The sequence below is a fragment of the Typopeltis vanoorti genome, chromosome 4 (assembly GCF_054136105.1).
Source record: "Typopeltis vanoorti isolate ZY-2024b chromosome 4, IOZ_Tvanoo_1.0, whole genome shotgun sequence".
Lineage (NCBI taxonomy): Eukaryota > Metazoa > Arthropoda > Arachnida > Uropygi > Thelyphonidae > Typopeltis > Typopeltis vanoorti.
Window position 1 is genome coordinate 94,045,946 of NC_143552.1, and position 19,798 is coordinate 94,065,743.

A 19,798-nucleotide genomic window follows, 5' to 3' on the forward strand; every position below is an offset into this window, starting at 1 on the left:
ATATTAAAAACGAGGATATTAGGAAAGAACTTGACATTGTCAGCATCCAGGAGTGCGTTAGCAGAGCTGATCTCAAGTGGTAAGGTCACTTAAACAGAATGGGCGAGGAAAGATTAGCAAAACAAGTGTTCGCTACCAGGTTTGCAGGAAAACGACCTAGAGGAAGACCAAGATATACGTGGATGGATATGGTACAAAGTGTCTTAGACGATAGAGATATAAGATCTAATAATGTTGGAGTCTTGACAAGTAACAGACTGATTTGAATGAAAATTGTAGATAGGGAGTTAGTAATGATGTAAATTTTTCATGTAGTACTATCATATCCTGTACATCCCTTGAGGGTACATGTCAGGAATTTGATGATGATGACATAGGAAAATTGGCAGGAATGTAGAAAACTTCTGCAATATGATAACAGAATAAGCAAAGGTTGTATTTTTGGAAGTTGACTGAATAAATTTATATGGAATAAGAAAGAAATTCTCTCAGTGGACCCTGTGACCCCTAGAGAGTGCGTCCCCTGGGTGGCAGATAGGGGAGCCCACCATGTGTGCGTGTGTGTGTGTATATATATATATATATGGTGGGGTGGTCCGAATATACTGAATAAGGACTCGTGGACCAATAGGGCCGTAAGGGGCAATCATCTTGATTGTAAGGGAAGCGGCACCCCCATGGACCCCTAGCTGGATCTATCCTCTCCTCCTTCTACTTTGAGGAAGATACACTTACTTTAATCTTTCCTATAAGGCCTTATCAGCCAACTCTTCTTACTTTATGACCCTTATGCTATTAGAGTACTCAAGGGCCATGGGGTCTTTTCATTTCTGGTCTTACAACTATGCCCTCTCTATAAACCTTACTATATTTCTTCTATAATCTACTCTTTCCCCTTCATTATACCTTATTCCTCCTATGGGTTTAAATTCAGAAGAAGGCTAGTTCAGAAGCCTTAAGGTAGCAGCCCTACCACTGAACTATTCCATCGTCAGGCTAGTCCCCTGACATGGATAACATAATCCTACTTGTAAGCTGACAGAAAAAGATAATCGGATTGAATCTATGGGAAACGACCCTGGAATGGAAAAGGGAAAACGAAAATGGAAACGACAAAATATAATACACATAGCTAACTGGAATGTAAGAGGAATACCATATAAAGAAATAGAATTAGACCAATTACTAAATGAAAGAAATTTTAAAATAGCAGTAATCACTGAAATAAAAAAGAAATTAAAAGGAACTATGAGAACTGAAAATTTTAATGTGATATACAGTGGAGTCGACAGAGACCAAAGAGCACAAGCAGGAGTCATGATTTGGATACATAACTCCCTTTCAAAACAGTTAAAACATTATAAATTATGGAATGAAAGAATAATAAAAGCTAGAATAAAAATAGATACAGGCTATTTAACAATAATTGGTTTATATGCCCCAGAAGAAGGAAGAGAACAGGATAATATTGATTTTTATAATCAGCTACAAAACATATATAATAAAATAAATAAAAATGACTACATAATTTTAGCAGGAGACTTAAATGCAAGAATTGGAAACACGAAAATTAATAATAATATAGGAATACATGGAGAACACACTCTAAACAGAAATGGTAAAAAATTGATTGACTTTGTAGTTTTATAATAACCTAAAAATAATGAATTCCTTCTATAAACATAAAGACATACATAAATATACTTGGGCAGCAAGAGGATGGAAATCAATATTAGATTACTTCATATTAAATGAAAAGACATCAAAAGTTTCACTAGATGTTAGAGTTCACAGAGGATATGAAATAAGCAGTGACCACTTCCTTGTTAAAAGAAAAGTAAGATTACCACCTAAATGGCTACAAGTAACTAGAACAGAAAGAAAAATTGAAATATTTGTTTATAAAACTAGACTATTGAATGACACAAATGTACAATGGCTATATGAACAAAGAATTAACCAATATCTAGATAAAATAAAACAAAATGAAGAAATAGAAATAGAATGGCTTAATATAAAAACGATACTAAATGCAGCAGCAAATGAAAGCTTAGGAAAGACCAAAAAATTCAATAAAAGAAAAAAACTGAAGATCTGGGATGATACAATCAAAGAAATGATTAAAAAGAAAAAAAGAAGCCTATCACAAATGGTTAAGCAGTAAAAGATTAGAAGATGAAATAGAATATAAAAGAATAAGAGCCATAGCTAAAAGAGAAGTCAGAAAAAGACATAGAGAATCATGGAATAAATTTGTTTCTAATTTAGAACATGATTTATATAAAATAAGACCCAATGTATATAAGATTTTGAAACACCTAAATGCAGATACCAAAGAAAACATAAAATTAAACACTGAATTAAAATTAGAAGAATTTCTAAATTACTACACAGAACTGTGGACAGACAAATATTTTAAAAAAGACAACTGGCAAACAATTAACGAAAATGAAAAGGAAATAACTGAAGAAGAATTAGAAATCAGCCTGAAAGAAACAAGAAACGGAAAATCACCTGGAGAAGATAAGCTAGGTTCAGAACTATATAAATACGCAGGAACAAGATTCAAAAAAAGACTCTTACTATTTTTAAATAAAATTTACTCAACTGGTATCCCCCCAATAGAATGGAAAAAAAGCAATTGTGATTCCTATCTTTAAGAAAGGTAATAGAGATGACCCTAAAAACTATAGAGGTATCAGTATACTAAATTCCTGTTACAAAATATATAGCAGAATCTTAAATAACAAACTAATGAAATATTCTGAAAACTTTATTCTAGAGGTACAGAATGGATTTAGAAAAGGACGATCATGTATAGACCCAGCCTTTTGCCTAAAATTAATAGTAGAGAAAAGAAGAGAATATAATTTGGAAACACATATTGCATTTATTGACTTTGAAAAAGCATTTGACAAAGTTAAAAGAAACATATTATTTAACATATTAAAAGAAAGACAAATACCAAATAATATCCTAAAAGCTATCACAAGTATATATGAAAATAATCAAATACAAATAAGATTAAATCACGAGCTATCATATACAAGAGAGATAAACCAAGGGGTCCTACAGGGATGTCCCCTCTCAGCAACTCTTTTTAATATCTACTTAAATGAAATAATAATAAAATGGAGTAAAAATTTACACCAAGGAATTAAACTTTCACCTACAGTTAACTTAAACACTCTCCTCTTTGCAGACGACCAAATAATAATTACAAATTCTGAAGATAACATGCAGAAAGCTATTTTAAATCTAAATGAGATATCCAAAGATTATGGTATGATAATATCAACAGAAAAATCAAAAACTGTGGCCTTTAAAGGACAAGATCCAGCAAGAACTAAAATAGTAATAGATAACAAGATCTTAGAAAGGTGAATTCATTTAACTACCTAGGATGTATGATCACATATGAAAATGAAAAAGATATAAACATAAAAATTGCAAAATATTTAAAAATAACAGGTGTAATTAACTCTATATTTAAACCAAACCTAGTTCAAAAACAAACCAGGCTAAAAGTATACAATACATTAGCCTTACCGGTCTTAATGTATGGAAGCGAAATCTGGACAATTAAACAAAAAGACAAACAAAGATTAACAACAGCAGAAATGAAGTTTATGAGAAAAACTGCAAAGTATACCCTATTTGATCACAAAAGAAACGAAGATATTATGAAAGAATTAAACCAAGAACCAGTAATAGAAAAAATTAAAAAATATAAACATAAATGGATGGAACACGTTCAAAGAATGAAAACAGAAAGATTACCAAAACAAGCCTTAAAGTACAAGCCACTAGGAAAAAGAAAACCAGGACGTCCTCTTAAACGATTCAACGATGACTTCTAAGGCCGGAACAGGCCATGCTAGGCCTAAATCCTTGATATGTATGATGATGATGATGAAGAAAGAAATTACTGAAACCAATCTTAATTTTTAATTATTAAATTAATCTGAATTATTTCTTCTCTTAAACCTTTCCACAAAAGTCCTTTAGCTGAAAACAATGCAGAGAATGTGCAAAATAGTTTGTTTTGAATGAATGGTTCTGTTCGTTGTGCCTTCTTCAGTATTTATGTTGTTCTCCAGGTCTTTCAGTTATTAGAATAAAATCCTACCAGTATACAAATTGAAAATCAAGGAAATAAATACTGGTTATTATTTTGATTGTGTCATTTTATTCTATAGGGTACTCCTAAAAGTTCATAGATAGCTGGATGGGCTTATTAACTTTCAGATTAACAGTGTTCCTATTGAAAGTAACATTTTTGTTCTCATAGCCCTTGCACATTTATGTATGTTGTCCAGAATTCTGCCATTTCCAGTAGTTCCTCTGAGATTGTGTTTAACACTTCCCTTACTGTTTGATCTATGTTTCTTACATATCTCCATATTTCACTTACAATTTGAGTAGGTTAAATATCTGATCTTATGGAAAATCTTGCAAAATCAAGATCTATTTGAACTTGATCTTGCAGAATCTTGGTTGTATGAGAGTGCACAATTGCATCTATGTTTTTCTTGGTCATAAATTGCTGCACAGACAGTGTGTAAGCATGGCATTGTCATAGTGAAGCAACTTTTGCAGGCCGTATTTATCTAGTTTGGTTTAATGTATTTGTTCCTGTAACTGGCTAATCATACTTGAGTAATGCTGTTAGTTGATACTTTGGTCTGATGGAATAAATATGATGCACAACTCTTTAACAGTAGAAACAGTTATGTTCATGTGTTTGGAATCTGCCCAATTTTCTTTGGAATGAGCTCATGGTAATGAGCTTCATTCCAAATGTTCTTTGTAACAAGTTGCAAACCCACATCACCCATTTTTAAAATTACAGAATAGCATAAAATAAGAATAAAATGAATTCATTACAGCTTGCTTTTAATGCATGTTGTAATTATTAGTGAAACAAAACACTCATTAATAATGAGGCAGTGCAGCACTACCTTGTAATGGGTCATACATCATGCTCTGCTTGTGGCCAGTCCAATAACTTTTGGTCAGCATTTCATATATTGCTCTTGTCTAATAAAGTAAATTACTTCAATATGGTTGTAATTTGATTTCTGAAATAAGAATATTTTAATGAACTGCTGAAGGTGTATGTGTATTTAAATTGACCTGTTTACATAATAATTTCATTTATAAATTGATTTTTACAGCTAAAGATTATGAACTGAGTAGGACAGATATCATACTTTCAGAAATCATTGGAGAAGGTCAGTTTGGTGATGTGCATAAAGGAACATTCTGTTCAAAGGTATATTTTAAAAGTAACTTATAGTTGAATATTCACATTCTCTTCATTAAAATAACATACTTGTTGACATAGGGAAACTAATTTCTGGTCTGAGAATTTGTAAGGAAAAAAATTCTGAGTTAAGAAATGTATATATAGGTCGAGCCTGTGTAGCTCAGTGGATGTGGCGTTTGCCAACCACGGCGCTTGGCCACACGAAGGAAGACTTGGTTTCGAGTCTAGTCGGCGACTAGAGGAAATTTTTCTAAGCCTTTTTTCGACCGGTTCCCGAGTTAGTTGATCTCTGGCACGGGCAAGCAGGTTTTTCGTCCTGTAAACTCAAGAAAATCGACTGTAGAACCCACATTATTTCAGACATTAAAAATATATTGTGTTAGGGACCACGAGATGGCGGCACATTTGAGCCGTCTCTCTTCACTGAGTACTGCTTAATTAGTGATAGCCTTGGGCCATCTATCTCTGATTGGTACCAGTGGAGATTGAACTGCCCACTCAGTCTCCAAGAAGTTAGATAGGGCTAAATGGCCTCGCCTACTCCCCGTATAAGGGAATAAAAAGGCATTAGCTGATAGCTGAAATGTATATATTAATTAATTGTTCAGTCACATGTTATATATGATTTCTTCTATTATGACATATTTTGTTATTTTATCTGTTGTAATGTACTGGAAAGCTAAATATACTAGTTTTTTTTTTTTTTTTATTCTTAAACTATAGTTTTATCAATAATCAATGTCCAATTATACTTGAATACATTGAATACATATGCAGATTGTAGCATTCAACAAAAATCTGCATCTGGGGCCTTTCACCTTAAGCTTTCAGTTATTAGATAACATTAAATTATTTGCTTTATCTACAAATGCCATATCTACTGTACAAACATTATCAAATCAGCCTCCATGCCATTCTAATATCTGATTACAAACGAGATGTGAGATAAGACACAATTTCTTCTGTCTAACGTGATGTGTTACCGAAAACTTTCTTTTATGTAAATAATTCATTCATTGTGTCAGAAACTCAGGAGCTGTCTATGTTGATTATTTTCAAAACTTTCAAGTATTGCTTACTCCATTTGAAATGCATTATGATGCTTATGACTTCATTGTTACCTAAGATTATTTCACAGTCTGAGATGCTTAGAAATTTAAGTACAGAATACCATAGGCTGAATAGAACTTCCAAATGTAGTCTTGCAGCTGAATAGCAAAAGGGTTGGCTAGTTGCTAAGATTTAATAAATTTAAAAGAAAGTAGAAGAATTCAGTGCCAGTTCAGAAGAAGAAGAAGAAGAACAGTGTCTATAAAATGTTAAACCACAATAAAAATCGTTTGTTCGATGAAGAATTTAGTGAGTTGGAGAAACGCAGCATTAAACTAATATCTTTATTTTATTGTACATGCCTAAATTTTTAGAAACATCTTAGAACTTCAGAAGAGTTGTTTCTCATAGCATTTTGAAGGGCTAGGGTTCAAATCCCATCTAAAAGCATTTTTATGGTTTTTCAGCTGAACTTCCTAAAACGCTTTAACTGGTGTTTTAGGGAGTCTAACGAGAGAGTTTTTAATTTTCATTACTTGCAAACTGGCCAGAGAACACATCTAGTACAGTGGAAGCAGGATTTTTCCTTGTGGAAACTTGAATTTTTCACCCTGCAAGCTTATATACCTGGTTGGAAGACATGAATTAACAAGAGTAATATACTGCGAACACCAACAGTAAAGTTGCTAGGGATTTTCCTCTCAAAAGATTTGTCTCCCCACTCTCACAAAACAAGAGAACATTGCAGTTGACATTACTCATTTTGTGTAGGTATAATCCTGACTCAGTCTTATTGAAATTGGAATATTGTAAGTCTTAACTTTTTTTTAGATACCAAATAAGATATGGTTGTGACATGTCTCAAGAAAGGAAGGGCTAGAGATATGTCATTAAAATCAAAATTTAGCTAGCAAACACTTCTGTTATATGGTTCACTATAACTAATTGCCATAAAGCCCATAATATCAGTACTAAATTATACTTGACAAGACATTGATATTCTTATTTTCATCCTTTACCCAAGCATGAGTAAACAAAGTATGACTAGGCTTGTAGCAGTTGAGTTCACATTAATTTCTCCAGTATTCTGTAATGCATAGCACAATTCCTGTTAGATATGTATAATGCTATGCATTATGGGAAAGATCAGAATCGGTTATAGTGTGCATCCTTCTGTTACACCTGATTTTACATCAAACCATCTTACTATACCTCCAATTCTAACAGCTGACTTACAACTCAAATACGGACTGTGTATTGCTCTATGTAACCATAGCACACATTCCGATATGTACCCCATATAGCTGGAGCGTTTTGAACAATTTTTTTTTAACACCTACGCATGGATTTCCAGATCCATAAAATTTAAATACAGATCCTTGTTATATTCCATGTTTTCTCAGTTCTCTGAATTAAAAGTGAAAATTTGAATCTCAACAACTCCTGTTTGCTCTGAACTAGCTTGTTCTCCAAGTTTGTCTTTGACAGTTTTTCTTGGCCCCTTGTATAAATTCCCTTTTTATGGATAGATACCATGAGAACTCTTCTTCAATCAATTGAAATTAAGCATTCTGACCATGCTCTCTGAATAGTGCAGCACTGTAAAACTTTTATCTCCATACTTGAGCACTGCTGGTCAAATATCATTACTTCAGCTGCCTTCCCACATTTCAGGTTTTTGATGGCTTTTTCTACCTCAAGTATTGATGTGTATTCCTGATTTCATTCCTTTTGAATATTTTCTAGTACCATTTAAGTCTTTCAAAATAATTATCCAAACATCTGGGATATCTTTTTCATATTTGATTCATTTTGTAGTACTCTTTCCTCCATTTCTAAACTTTTTAAATAGCTTCCAGAACATTTTTGTCATCTTCCTGATATTTATCTTCTGTATTCTTACAAGGCTTTCCCAAGGCTTACGAGGGTATGCTGAAAAGTTGTGATAATCACCATGAAGGAATTGAGGTAGAACCACATAACTTACACATTATTCTACACATATTCCCCATGAAGTGTTATATAGTTGTTATAATGCTGATGCATCATTTGCAATCCTCTGGAAAAAAAAAAAAAAAAGCCTTTCTCTTGTTGTAGAAACCAGTTCTCATCTGCAGATATGACTTCATCATGTGTGGTAAATTTTGTTCCTTTCAAGTGTTTCTTTAAATTTGGGAATAGGAAATAGTCAGATAAGGGCAGGTCTGGCAAATAGGGTGGATGAGGCAAACATTGAAAGGCCAAGCTGTGTATTGTCTATTGGGTTTTGTGAGCAGGTGCATTGTCCTGCAAAAGCAACACTTCTCTGCTTTGTTTTCCACAGCAGTTTTCCCTCAGTACCTCCTTCAGAGTAGTTGAATAAACTGCTGCTGTAACAGTTTCACCTTTTTTTAGGTACTTGGTAAGGATTACACCACCCATATCCCCAAAGACAATGGCAAGAACCTTCCCTGCTGACCTTTGAGTTTGGAATTTTGGTCATGGAGAACCTTTGTTTCTCCACTCCTTTGACTGTTGTTTGGTCTCTGGGTTTGGTTTTGGTCACAATGTGAGCCAAAAAAAAAAGTTGCACCTGATTTCTCAACATGACCCCAAATTCCTTGAGATGATGCCACACATTCTCTTTTGGTCAGCATTCCAACATTTGGGGACCCTTCGCTGAGAGCTTCTGCATGTCCAGATGTTGGTGGATAATGACTCCAACTTGTTCCTTGTTCCCTGGATATCCCCAGAGTCTGTAGCATTTTTTATGGCATGCACTGAATTGCTGTTTTCAGGTATGATTGCTGTGGAAAGTGATCATACCTGAAATTCCTGACCTAGGAGCATCTGTTGTCTTGGGATGCCTTGTTTTAGATTGGCTACCCATCTGGCAACTGTTTGATATGCTGGGGCATAGTTCCCTGAAGTCTCACAGAAAGTTTGATGAATGTTTGGTCTCGGTTGCAAACTTTTCTTGCAATATGAAAAACTTGATGATAGTGATACATGAATAACTTCACCCAACAAAATTAGAAGTCAAAGAGGATATTAGGTCTGGGGAAGATGTTCATTTGAAGCTGTTTGGTTTGAGATAGAGCCAATAGGACACAGTATATTCTTGGTTGCTACTATAGACCAGGAGATTCACAGAAAAATATGGATGCCATGCATTGACAGATTAGCACAGTGAGTGCAGGCTGAGCAGTTATTATGGGAGACCTCAACTATGAGGACATAGATTGGAGAGAGGAAGGGGGGCATGGTAGGATGGAAGTGGAGTTTATCCAGTTGCTAAGGGATAATTATTTTCAACAGGAGGGCCAGGGATTTGAGAGTGTTGGATCTGGTAATAGCATCAGAAGATCTACTCATAACTAAGGTAGACGTTCTGCCTCCAATTGGGGGAGAGTGGCCATGCAGTCTTGTTCTTGGAAGTTGCTAAGTGTGTCGACTTCTATTTGACGTTGAATGGTAATTATGACACTTAGGAGGCATCTTGGAGCAGTGCTATGGTTTGAGAAGCTACAAGGTAAGCATGTCAGTAGTATGTAGGATATCTGTATTAAAATTCAGATATCCCACACATTAAAAATAAGAAATAATTAATTTAGTTAGAAGTTAGTAATAAGTTATTTTATGAAAGTAGTTAATTAAACAAATGTTTCTTTTTGTATGTCATGGGCAAGACATTATGTAATGTTATTTTTATCTTTGGTTACTGAAGTCTTGCTTAGATGTGAAATAATTTTATTTAACTTGGATATTTGGACTTAATTATAATTTTGTATAAAGTGTCGAGTGTTGTAATGTTGGTGTGTTTATATCTGGATAAATGGTGTTTACAAAATGTGGTCACTAATGAGGTAAATGAGAGCTACTGCTGTAATTCACATTGTGAAAGCGATTAAATGAATGTACCTCAGTGATGAATAAAACATTGAGAAATGAAAAATTGTTATAATTTCTGTTTGTTTCATTATGAAATTACTTTCCTGTACTATGAAAAGAACTTTGTCATTGTTACAAGTACAGTGTGATGGCAGCACCCAAGAACGGAACAGAAATTGATGTACTGTATATTTCTGAGCATGAACTGAAGTAAATAGAATGTCATGAAATGTTGTTAAGCATTCAGCTGTTGAGAGAGTAGAAAAGGAAAACAGCAGGAGAAAAACTGCAGAATTTCTGTGTCTTTGATATATTAAGACTGGACAAACATTAGAAGAAAAAGAGTTAGAAATAGAAGTCTGAAAGAGGATATCCTTTTTATAAAGAGAAGTGAAGTTTTTGTAGTCTCCTATGTGTTCCTGAAGCCACATGGAATACGAGTGGCTTTTAAACCTTCAAAAGATTATCCGCCAATTCTTAAGATCTCCAAAAGATAGTCAACCTTTTTACGAATATGCCAGAGTCTACAATATCCCCTGCTCGTGCAGCTTGAACTACATTGGCCAGACTTCTAGAAGTTTTGAAATCAGGAAAAAGGAACACATAGGAGACATAAACAATAATAGAGAAGACAGATTGGGGGTTAGCCTTTCATTTCTCCAGGACAAACCATACCATACAATGGGACAAAAGCTCCATGCCCTACTTAGAGGAGGATTTCCGCTTCCGAAAGATAAAAGAAGCTACAACAGTTATTCATTCAAAACAAAACCTAAATAGAAACCAAGGATTAATTCTGCCTGAGATCTGGAAGACCTTCATTAGATCTTTATACTTGCCAGAATTAAATTTTGCTACAAATTATAGAACGTTGTTACATAACAAGTGAGCTCATACATGCTCTGTGCGTGTGATGTATGCGTTCTTCTGTTTTTTTGTAAAAATGCAATTATATTTGGTTCATTTACAGTTTTAGCATTTAAGTGGTCTTACATCTATATATCTTTTACCCTGACGAAGCCAACAGCTATAGTTGGCGAAACTAGTTGGTATAACTCAGTTTGAAATAAATCTGGCCTACAAACCTAAATAGAAGTCTATCTTTCCAATGATAAATGTAGTTTAGTGGTATCTATCAGTCCTCTGTTAATCCAACACAAATCTGAAATTTACCAGGCCTTAGGATCTTCTGACATCAAAAGATTGTGGTGCTATCCTGAAGAGGATCGTCATCAAATTCCTGACATGTACTCTCAAGGAGTGTACAGGATATGATAGTACTACTTGAAAAACTTACATCACCACTAACTTCCTATCTACAATTTTCCTTCAAATCAATCTGTTACTTGTAAAGACTCCAAAATTACCAGATATTATATTTCTGTCTTCTAAGACAGCACTTCTCAAACTGTTGGCCGCAGTTCCCTTGGGGGCCATAGGTTTTGTTGAGGGGGATCATGAAATAATGAAAACAAATTTAAAATCTTTTAAGACTAAGTAGATTTTTTTTTTACTTTAAAAGAAACGTATTTAATTTTTATTGTTTGTTATTTCTTTTTTGTTATTTTTTATATTTTAATGGAAAAAAAATCACACATTGGTGCGGGTTCACAAATTTTGCTACCTGCGTATTTCAGTGCATAATGAATATTAGTAAATATACGCTTATTCATAATATAAGATTCATTTCAAAGCAGAAATCTAAGAATTGCAGTTTCAAATATTTCACCTGGAGGGGGAGGAGAGACCCCCCGGGGTCTCTCCTCCCTCTCCAGGTGAAATATGTGCACTTATCTCTTTGAAACTACAGGAACTGAATCTGCTATTAATTATAGCATTGCATCAAGTGCACAATGGAAAATTTTGGGAAATGCCATCAGTGACCACAGACCCATAATAACAACACTAAACTTCAAGATTGATCAAGAACAGCAAATCAAAAGGACATGGAACTTCAGAAAAGCTGACTGGACAATGTTTACTCAAACCTTGGAGAATCTCTGTCAAGATGAACCTGTCTCTGGAAACCTCGGCAGAAAATTACAAATCCTTACTTCACACATCAGTAAAGCTGCCAAAGCAACAATACCAAGAGGCAAGCAGAAAAATACCTGGATACCATACTGGAAAGATCACAATATTGATTCAATGATTACAGAAAGAGACAATATCAATGAACAATTCAGAATTAATAAAACTGATGAATACAGAAAGAAATTAATGGACATAACACACAAAATAGAGCATTAAATTTGGAAGTGCAAACAAGAGAAATGGGCGGAGCTTTGCAGTAACCTGGATCCAAGAAAAGACAGCCAACACTGGAACATTATTAGAATCCTAGACAACAATATCAAAAAAGAGAACCAACAGAAAACAAACTTCATAAATGCTGGAAAACAAGCTATTACAGATCAAGAAATTCCAAACACACTGGCAAAAAACTATTCAAACAACAGCAAACTTCAGTATAACAGAGGACAAGACCCTCAATAAATTCACAAGTAAAATACTAAAACAAGCAACAGCATACCAAACTAATGATATCTTTCCCGAAGAATTTGCACTAAGTGAACTAAATTCATCAATCGAGAAAACTGCACGTAATAAATCTCCTGGTAATGATCTTATCTTTGGTTGTATGGTCAAACACCTTGGCAAAAATTACAAAAAACAACTTCTGGACATTCTCAATACCTCTTGGTGAACAGGCAAACTTCCAAAAGAATGGAAAAAATCAGTTATTGTACCCATCCTGAAACCTGACAAAAATGCTGCAGAATGTCAAAGCTACAGACCTATTGCATTAACTAGCATACTTTGTAAAATTACTGAAAGAATCATACACTCCAGGCTTATGCACTGGCTGACAAAAAAATAAGAAAATCAATTACTACCAAACTGCCAATAGAACCCGTCATTCGACAACAGATCAACTATTCCACTTCTGCCAAACAATAATAGACTCATTTCAGGAAAAACCAACAAAAAAAAAACAACTGCCATATTCCTTGATATGACTGCTGCTTTTGATCGTGTTTGGATCAAAAAATTAATACAAACAGTACATGATATTGGAATTAGAGGAAACGCTTTAATCTGGATTGCTGATTTCATTAGAGGAAGAAAGATCAAAGTCAGAATCAATGCAGCAATATCAAGAGAGCGGAGAACCTGGGCTGATGTTCCCCAGGGCTCAGTACTCAGTCCCTTACTATTCCTTCTGTATGTCAATAACATTCATCCCTACCTTACAGAAGACACAAAAGTAACTTGCTATGCAGATGATATAGCCATCTGGCACACTAGTGCTAAAATCAAAGAATCAGAGGAGATTATAAACAAATCCATGAGAGGATTAGAAAAATGGTCAGATGAACTTAAACTCAAAATCAACCCAGACATAACAAAACTAAGCACTTTAGTCAGACAGGAAAAATAGACATTCCTACAATTCCAAAGTCATGATCAACAACAAGCTAATTGAAAAAGTCACAAATCCAAAATACCTTGGTATTACACTTGATCAGGCATTACATTTTGCACAACACATCTCTAACACTTCCTACAGAGCTCTAAAAAAAATAAATATACTGAAAAGGCTTTGTGGAACAAATTGGGATGCAAAACTAAAAAATCCTCAAAACTACTTACTCTACACTAATAAGGCCAATAATGGAATATGCAAGCACCTATCTGATCACCTTCAGCCTCATCGGTAAAGAAAAAATTAGACAAAATACAAGCAAAAGCATCCAAGATTATCATTGGTGCAGTCTCATCCACTAACAACATCAGAGCCCAACAGGAATGTGGGCTTGACCTGCTGGAGGACAGACAAAAATTTGCCACTATAAAATTCATAAATAATATCAGAAGTTACCAAAGTGATCATATCTCCCTAAAAACTTATGAACATTGGAATCCAAAATAAGACTTCACAGATCAACTTTACAATATGATGACACTATCAGAAAGGAAATAGGTCTTGATCAGCTAAATGCCCACATAAACAAAGAACCAGTCCTTTACCTTCAAATACCTCCATAAATCTAAACCTTACCAAACTCTGTACAAAAAAAAGAACCAAAAGAAGTGCTCAAAAAGAAAAGGCCTAAATACTCTCAACCTTCTTTCATCCTCCAAACAGGTTATTTGTTATACTGATGGATCATCAGACACCAATATGATTAATGAAGGTGCTGGTGTTCTCCTTCTACTCCCAAAAGGTGAAAAACTTTCAATAAAAGTTGGATCTGGGCGAATCATTCCAATTTTACCAGCGAACTCTATGCAACGAATAAAGTACTTGAAGCCTACCATCATCTCAACAATCTGAAGAAATTATAATTTACAGTGACTCAAGATCAGCTATGGAGGTAATCAAAAATGGCAATACCAAGCTCACACAAGACATCCATAAACTCTTAAATCAACTAAAGTGTATAGAAAAAAGTTGCATTTTACAATAGTTCCTGCTCATGTAGGCATTGATTACAATGAAGCAGCTGATAAATTAGCAAAAGAGGCCAGAGAACTCAATCAAGAAACTCAAATGATAACTCTTGCTGATACCAATCTAGCAAAAGCTAAACTAATTCCACTGAAATCAGTAATACAACATCAAATTCCCGAACTCAGTGCTGACAGAAAGACCACTACCAGGATAGCAAGACTACGAACAGGACATTATAGAGGAGTGAAGATCAATACAGATGATACGAGAACATAGAAACTGCAACAACTTCCTCAGTACTGAACTGACACCCACTCACATCTTTACCTGTCCAGCAATTACAGCACCCTTGCAAGAAATAGATCCTAATCGTGAACAACAGCTCTATACAAACAAAATCATCGACATAGCCAAAGCAGTACAAGGAGCACACGGAAACATCTAAGACTCTTCAAAAAAAACAAGACAACAACAATATTCACCTGATATTGACTTTTTGTGTAGCGGTATTTGAAACACATCCATCACATTAAATTGTTATTAAACTACTTTTATGATTTTAATTCTTTCTTTATTACTAATCATTTTATGTTTCATGTGCTTGTACTGTAAATGTACAATAACAATATATCTATCTATATAAAAATATGAGATAATGTGGCATGTCAAATGTGTATGTAAGATGCTAAAATATATTTGCATTTGATTTTTGCAATATTTCCTGTGTATGTTTTGTATTGAATATAAATACAATAAATATAATAAAAATATGTCTATATTACTATTTTTTTGGGGGGGGGGGGTGAAATATTTAAATTTTCCCAAAGGGGCCCTGACATCCAGAAGTTTTGGGAGCACTGTTCTAAGGCACTTTTTTACTGGTTTATCAATCCACCTATATCTTGGTCTTCCTCTGTGTGTTTTTTCTGCCAACTGTGAGAACACTTGTTTTACTAATCTTTCCTTTCCAATTCTGATTAAGTAGCCATTCCACCTGAGATTAGCTCTGCTAACATATTCCTGGGTTAGCAGAGCCTCTAATCTTTCTCAGGACTCTCGTATCTACAGTCTTTGGTCAAGTGTTTTTATTTCTAACTCCTTTCTCAGATCCATAAGTTAAAATTGGTTTGAACACTCTTGTATACAGCTAATTTAGAGTTTTGACTAATTTCTTTCTTATTCCATATAAATTTATTCATTTGACTTCCAACCATACTGGCTTTGTTGATTCTGTTATCTATTTCCATATTAAATTTACCATCTTCACTAAAAATCATGCCTAAGTAGCTGAAATGTTTTACTTATTCTATAGGTTCTTCATTCACAATGCAGTTGATATTTTCAATGCTTCTGTCTGTTTTCATTGTCTTTGTCTTATTATTTCTAACCTTCATACCATATCTCTTACAACAGTTATTCAATTTAGTCAGGGAATCTTGCAGACTTGTAGCAGATTTATTTAAAAGTATAACATCATCTGCATAAAGTAAAGAGCTGAGATTAACATCAATTTTGATATCAGGTTTAATACCACTTTCCTTCATAATATGATCCATATAGATAATGAATAATAGAGGGGATAAAGTACATCCTAGTCTGACACCAGATTTAACATTAAACCATCTTGGGGGGCTTGTTTAACTGGGTAATTCCCCAGCCAGCATGAAATTCTGTCATATTGTACCATTTTATATTGCGCTTTAAGCCAATAAGAGTACAATTTGGTGGCTAAATCCCAAATTGCCAGCTCATCCTCGTTCATTCAGTATTCAGGTAGATACCTAGCAGGGTGCACCACACGAAGGTGAGGATTGGACATTAGGTCAGAAGCCCTGCTCGGTTCTCCCCATTCCTTTAAAGGCTATGTGGAGGTCTCCTCTCAGTTATACCACTTTGACCCTTAAGTATTTTAGTGAAATATTTTAGTCCACACGTAATTTAGTGAATTACGTGTGGACTGTGAATGAATGTTCAACAAACCATGCTCATATGTTGTATGCTTAATAGAAAGTGAAGAAATGATAGATGCTAGTTCTATGGAACATTTTCTATCGAAATGCAGTGTTGAAAAGACCTAAGGCAAAAACAGAATTTTTATTTGACAGTGTAACTGTGGCATACCTGATGGCTATCATTCAGATACACCACATTTTGTTTATTTTTTTAAAAATTAGATGACTTATGTATTAAGAAATCTTATAAGAAAAACTTGGAAAGCAGTTGGGATGGTTTTATATGTTTCTTCCCTTTCTTCCTTCATTTACATAATGTAATAGTTTCCTTATTAATACTTTTGTGAAATTTAATTTAGTTTTATAATTAAATTCACTTTTCTTTGTCTACAAAAAATATAAAAATTATGTAATTCATTTTGTAAACTGTTATTTAAAACAATTTTTGAACTTTAGTTAATGTTATAAAGTATCATGAAACTTCAGCATTAATGCCGAAATGGTAATGGAGCCAACAAGGAGTTGGCTGTTTTCATATTTCAAGAACTGCACCACATTTCATTCTAACAGATATCAAAAAAAACTATAATTATTTTACTTTAATAGAGTGAAACCTATAATAAATCTGTTTTTCTTACCTGAAAATTTATTTTGCATGCTGTTCAGGTCTATCCATACAAGGAGAACACCATTGAGTTATATCAGCAGTTTGAAGCCAACTTGTGCAGCCACACACATTAGCTTCAAAATAATTTTGAGGCATCTGGCCAACTAAGCAATACAGGTTTGTTATTACGCTGCTGTGGAGATTGGAATAAGAATAATGGATTTCATTTAGAAAGGATTTTAGAAAGAATACTGAAGACAAGGAAATATAAACTATCGTTCAGACAGTGAAAGGAACTGAATTCGTGTAATTAAGATTTGTTAGGAGAAGTGTAAGGTTAATAGTTTCCTCTAAGTATTTTCTCTTTGTGGGTAACTTTGGAGCAGGGTAATTTTTCTGAAGCTGTTGAGGTAGGATAAGATTATTTATTTGCAAAAAGTGTTAAATTTGAGCTAGAGTGAGATGACTCTTAATTTGGAACTGATTTCAGTGAAAAACTATAGTTGTTAATTCTAGAGAGGATCAGTAAAGGAATTTCTTTCCTTTGTTTGCTGTTAGATTTTTTTTTATTCCTGAAATTTAAATGGGCGAGCATGTGTATGTGTGTGTGAGAGAGAGAGTGTGTATTTCTTATGAATTTTATGTAAATAATTATATCTGTATTACAATTCTCTTGTTTATTTGAGAGATAGGTGCAAGTAATATATGAGATTTTAATAATTTGGATGGAAACTAGAATTGTTTTAAAGTAAATATATTGGGAAGAAATCAGAATTACTTAAATGATAATCGTGGTTTGAGCCTAACCTGGTTTGGCAGGTGCAGGAAAAACACTAAGAAAATGTATATAAAAATACATATATATATTTCACACACAGTTATAAACAGAACTTATATTAAATATGTGAAAAAGGGTCACCGATTAACTGGTTTGGCCTCTTTGGGACAAACCACTTAATTGGTTAAATCATTTCTAAAACTAGAAGTTTTAGAGATGATTTTGGTGCATCACCCAAGCATGAGAACAGTATTTTCAAGTTGGATAAATTTAGAATTTGAGTTAAGTTATGAAATAACAAATAACATCTTGAGTGAAAAGCAAATTTTTTGGAGATAAGAATGCTATAGCTCCAATGTGTTTGTGTTGAAAGGTTAGGTAAATCGACCCAAGACCAAAGATATGAACTTGTCTGAGGATCTGTATACTATCAGTGGAAATGAATCATTTTTTGTTGTAGGAAAGAAGTTGGCCATTTTGCTAGCAATGAAAGCGTCCTTGTCTTATTAGGACTTGTATAAAGCTCCATGTTTAGGGTATTATATCTCTTCACACTTATGATGTTTGAGCATTGTCAAGTGAGTAGCATGAGGGAGTGTACTGTCATGTGAACACTTTAGGTGAATAAAGAGTTGATGGTTTATGAATTGAAGAAAGTTAAATGAAAGAATTATCCTGTTTCACGGCTTCATTGGTGGAGAAATCTGAAGAAAAGGAGCTATCCATCATAACATGCAGTTGAATGGTCAGAAAGAAAAATTGACTACTCTAGTAACAAAGATGAAGCAGATTTGGAGGGTGGCAGCTTGCTTCACAAACACATATATATATATCTTCGTTTTACCTTCCTTTGTTGAAATAGGTTTAATGTAGGTTATGGTGTAGATGCTAGCTGAATATGTATTCAGAGTTGATAAAGGTTGAGTGGTAGTTTTGGAGCCATGTTTTGAGTGAATTTTGATAATACCAGAAGGTGTCTAGATTATATGGATTCTTCTCATATCTTTATGATAAATGAACACATGAGGCATGCAGTGTACTGTTTCTGGAATAGGAGACAATTTTTCCATATCCTCTGTGTTTAAGTTGAAGTTATAGGAGAAGAAATAAGTGGTCAGGTTTGTGTTTAAGATGTGTTACAGGATGAGAGAGAGAGAAAAAGATGGAAGTATGATGGGCAGAAATTGACCTAGATTAATTTGAGGGGGGGGGGATGATCAGCTTTGAATTAAATTCCAATGGGTATGAAGGATTGCATTTATGTTTTGAGTTTGCATTTAGACCATTCTGATTCCCTGTGAACTGAAGGGCTAATTGAATTCCCCCCCCCATGTTTGTTTAAAAAATCGCTGTCAAAATTCCTTCTCCCACCTCATCCCCCCAAAAAAAATCTGTGCAGTTGATCTTAACTGCAATGTGTCTTTGCTCTCAATTATCCCTTAACAACAATTTGCTTTTTTTTTTTTTTCCCAGCATCATAGCAGTCACAATCAGTGATTGCAAGTGGCAATTTGCAACTTCAGGTAGGAAACATTTCTGCAATCAATATAATCCTATACCTCACATCATAGTGTGGTTTAAGTTAATTTTAAAAAGTTCTCATACAGACAAAACCTCACAAATCCACATTAGCATAAGTGGATATATTTTAAGTTCATTTTAATGAATGAAGACATGCATCTAATATATATATAGAGAGAGAGAGAGAAAGAGAGAGAGAATTGTTTGGAGCTTCAATAGGGTCTGTTGATCTTTTTGATTCACTTTTATAGTTGAGGTTACTGGTCATCCACAGTCTGTTAATCTTTAGACATTC

The 19,798-nt window shown here is 34.0% G+C and overlaps 1 protein-coding gene across 5 annotated transcripts in view; it reads left to right on the forward strand.

Moving 5' to 3' along the window:
* Positions 1–19,798, forward strand: part of LOC150107502 (focal adhesion kinase 1-like) — a 496,861-nt gene that overhangs the window by 250,817 nt on the left and 226,246 nt on the right. For all 5 annotated transcript variants that reach the window (XM_090391922.1, XM_090391925.1, XM_090391923.1 and 2 more), the window contains one exon: positions 5,178–5,275. In XM_090391922.1, coding sequence (XP_090248048.1) covers positions 5,178–5,275 — 98 coding nt within the window. The remainder of the gene's footprint in view (positions 1–5,177; positions 5,276–19,798) is intronic.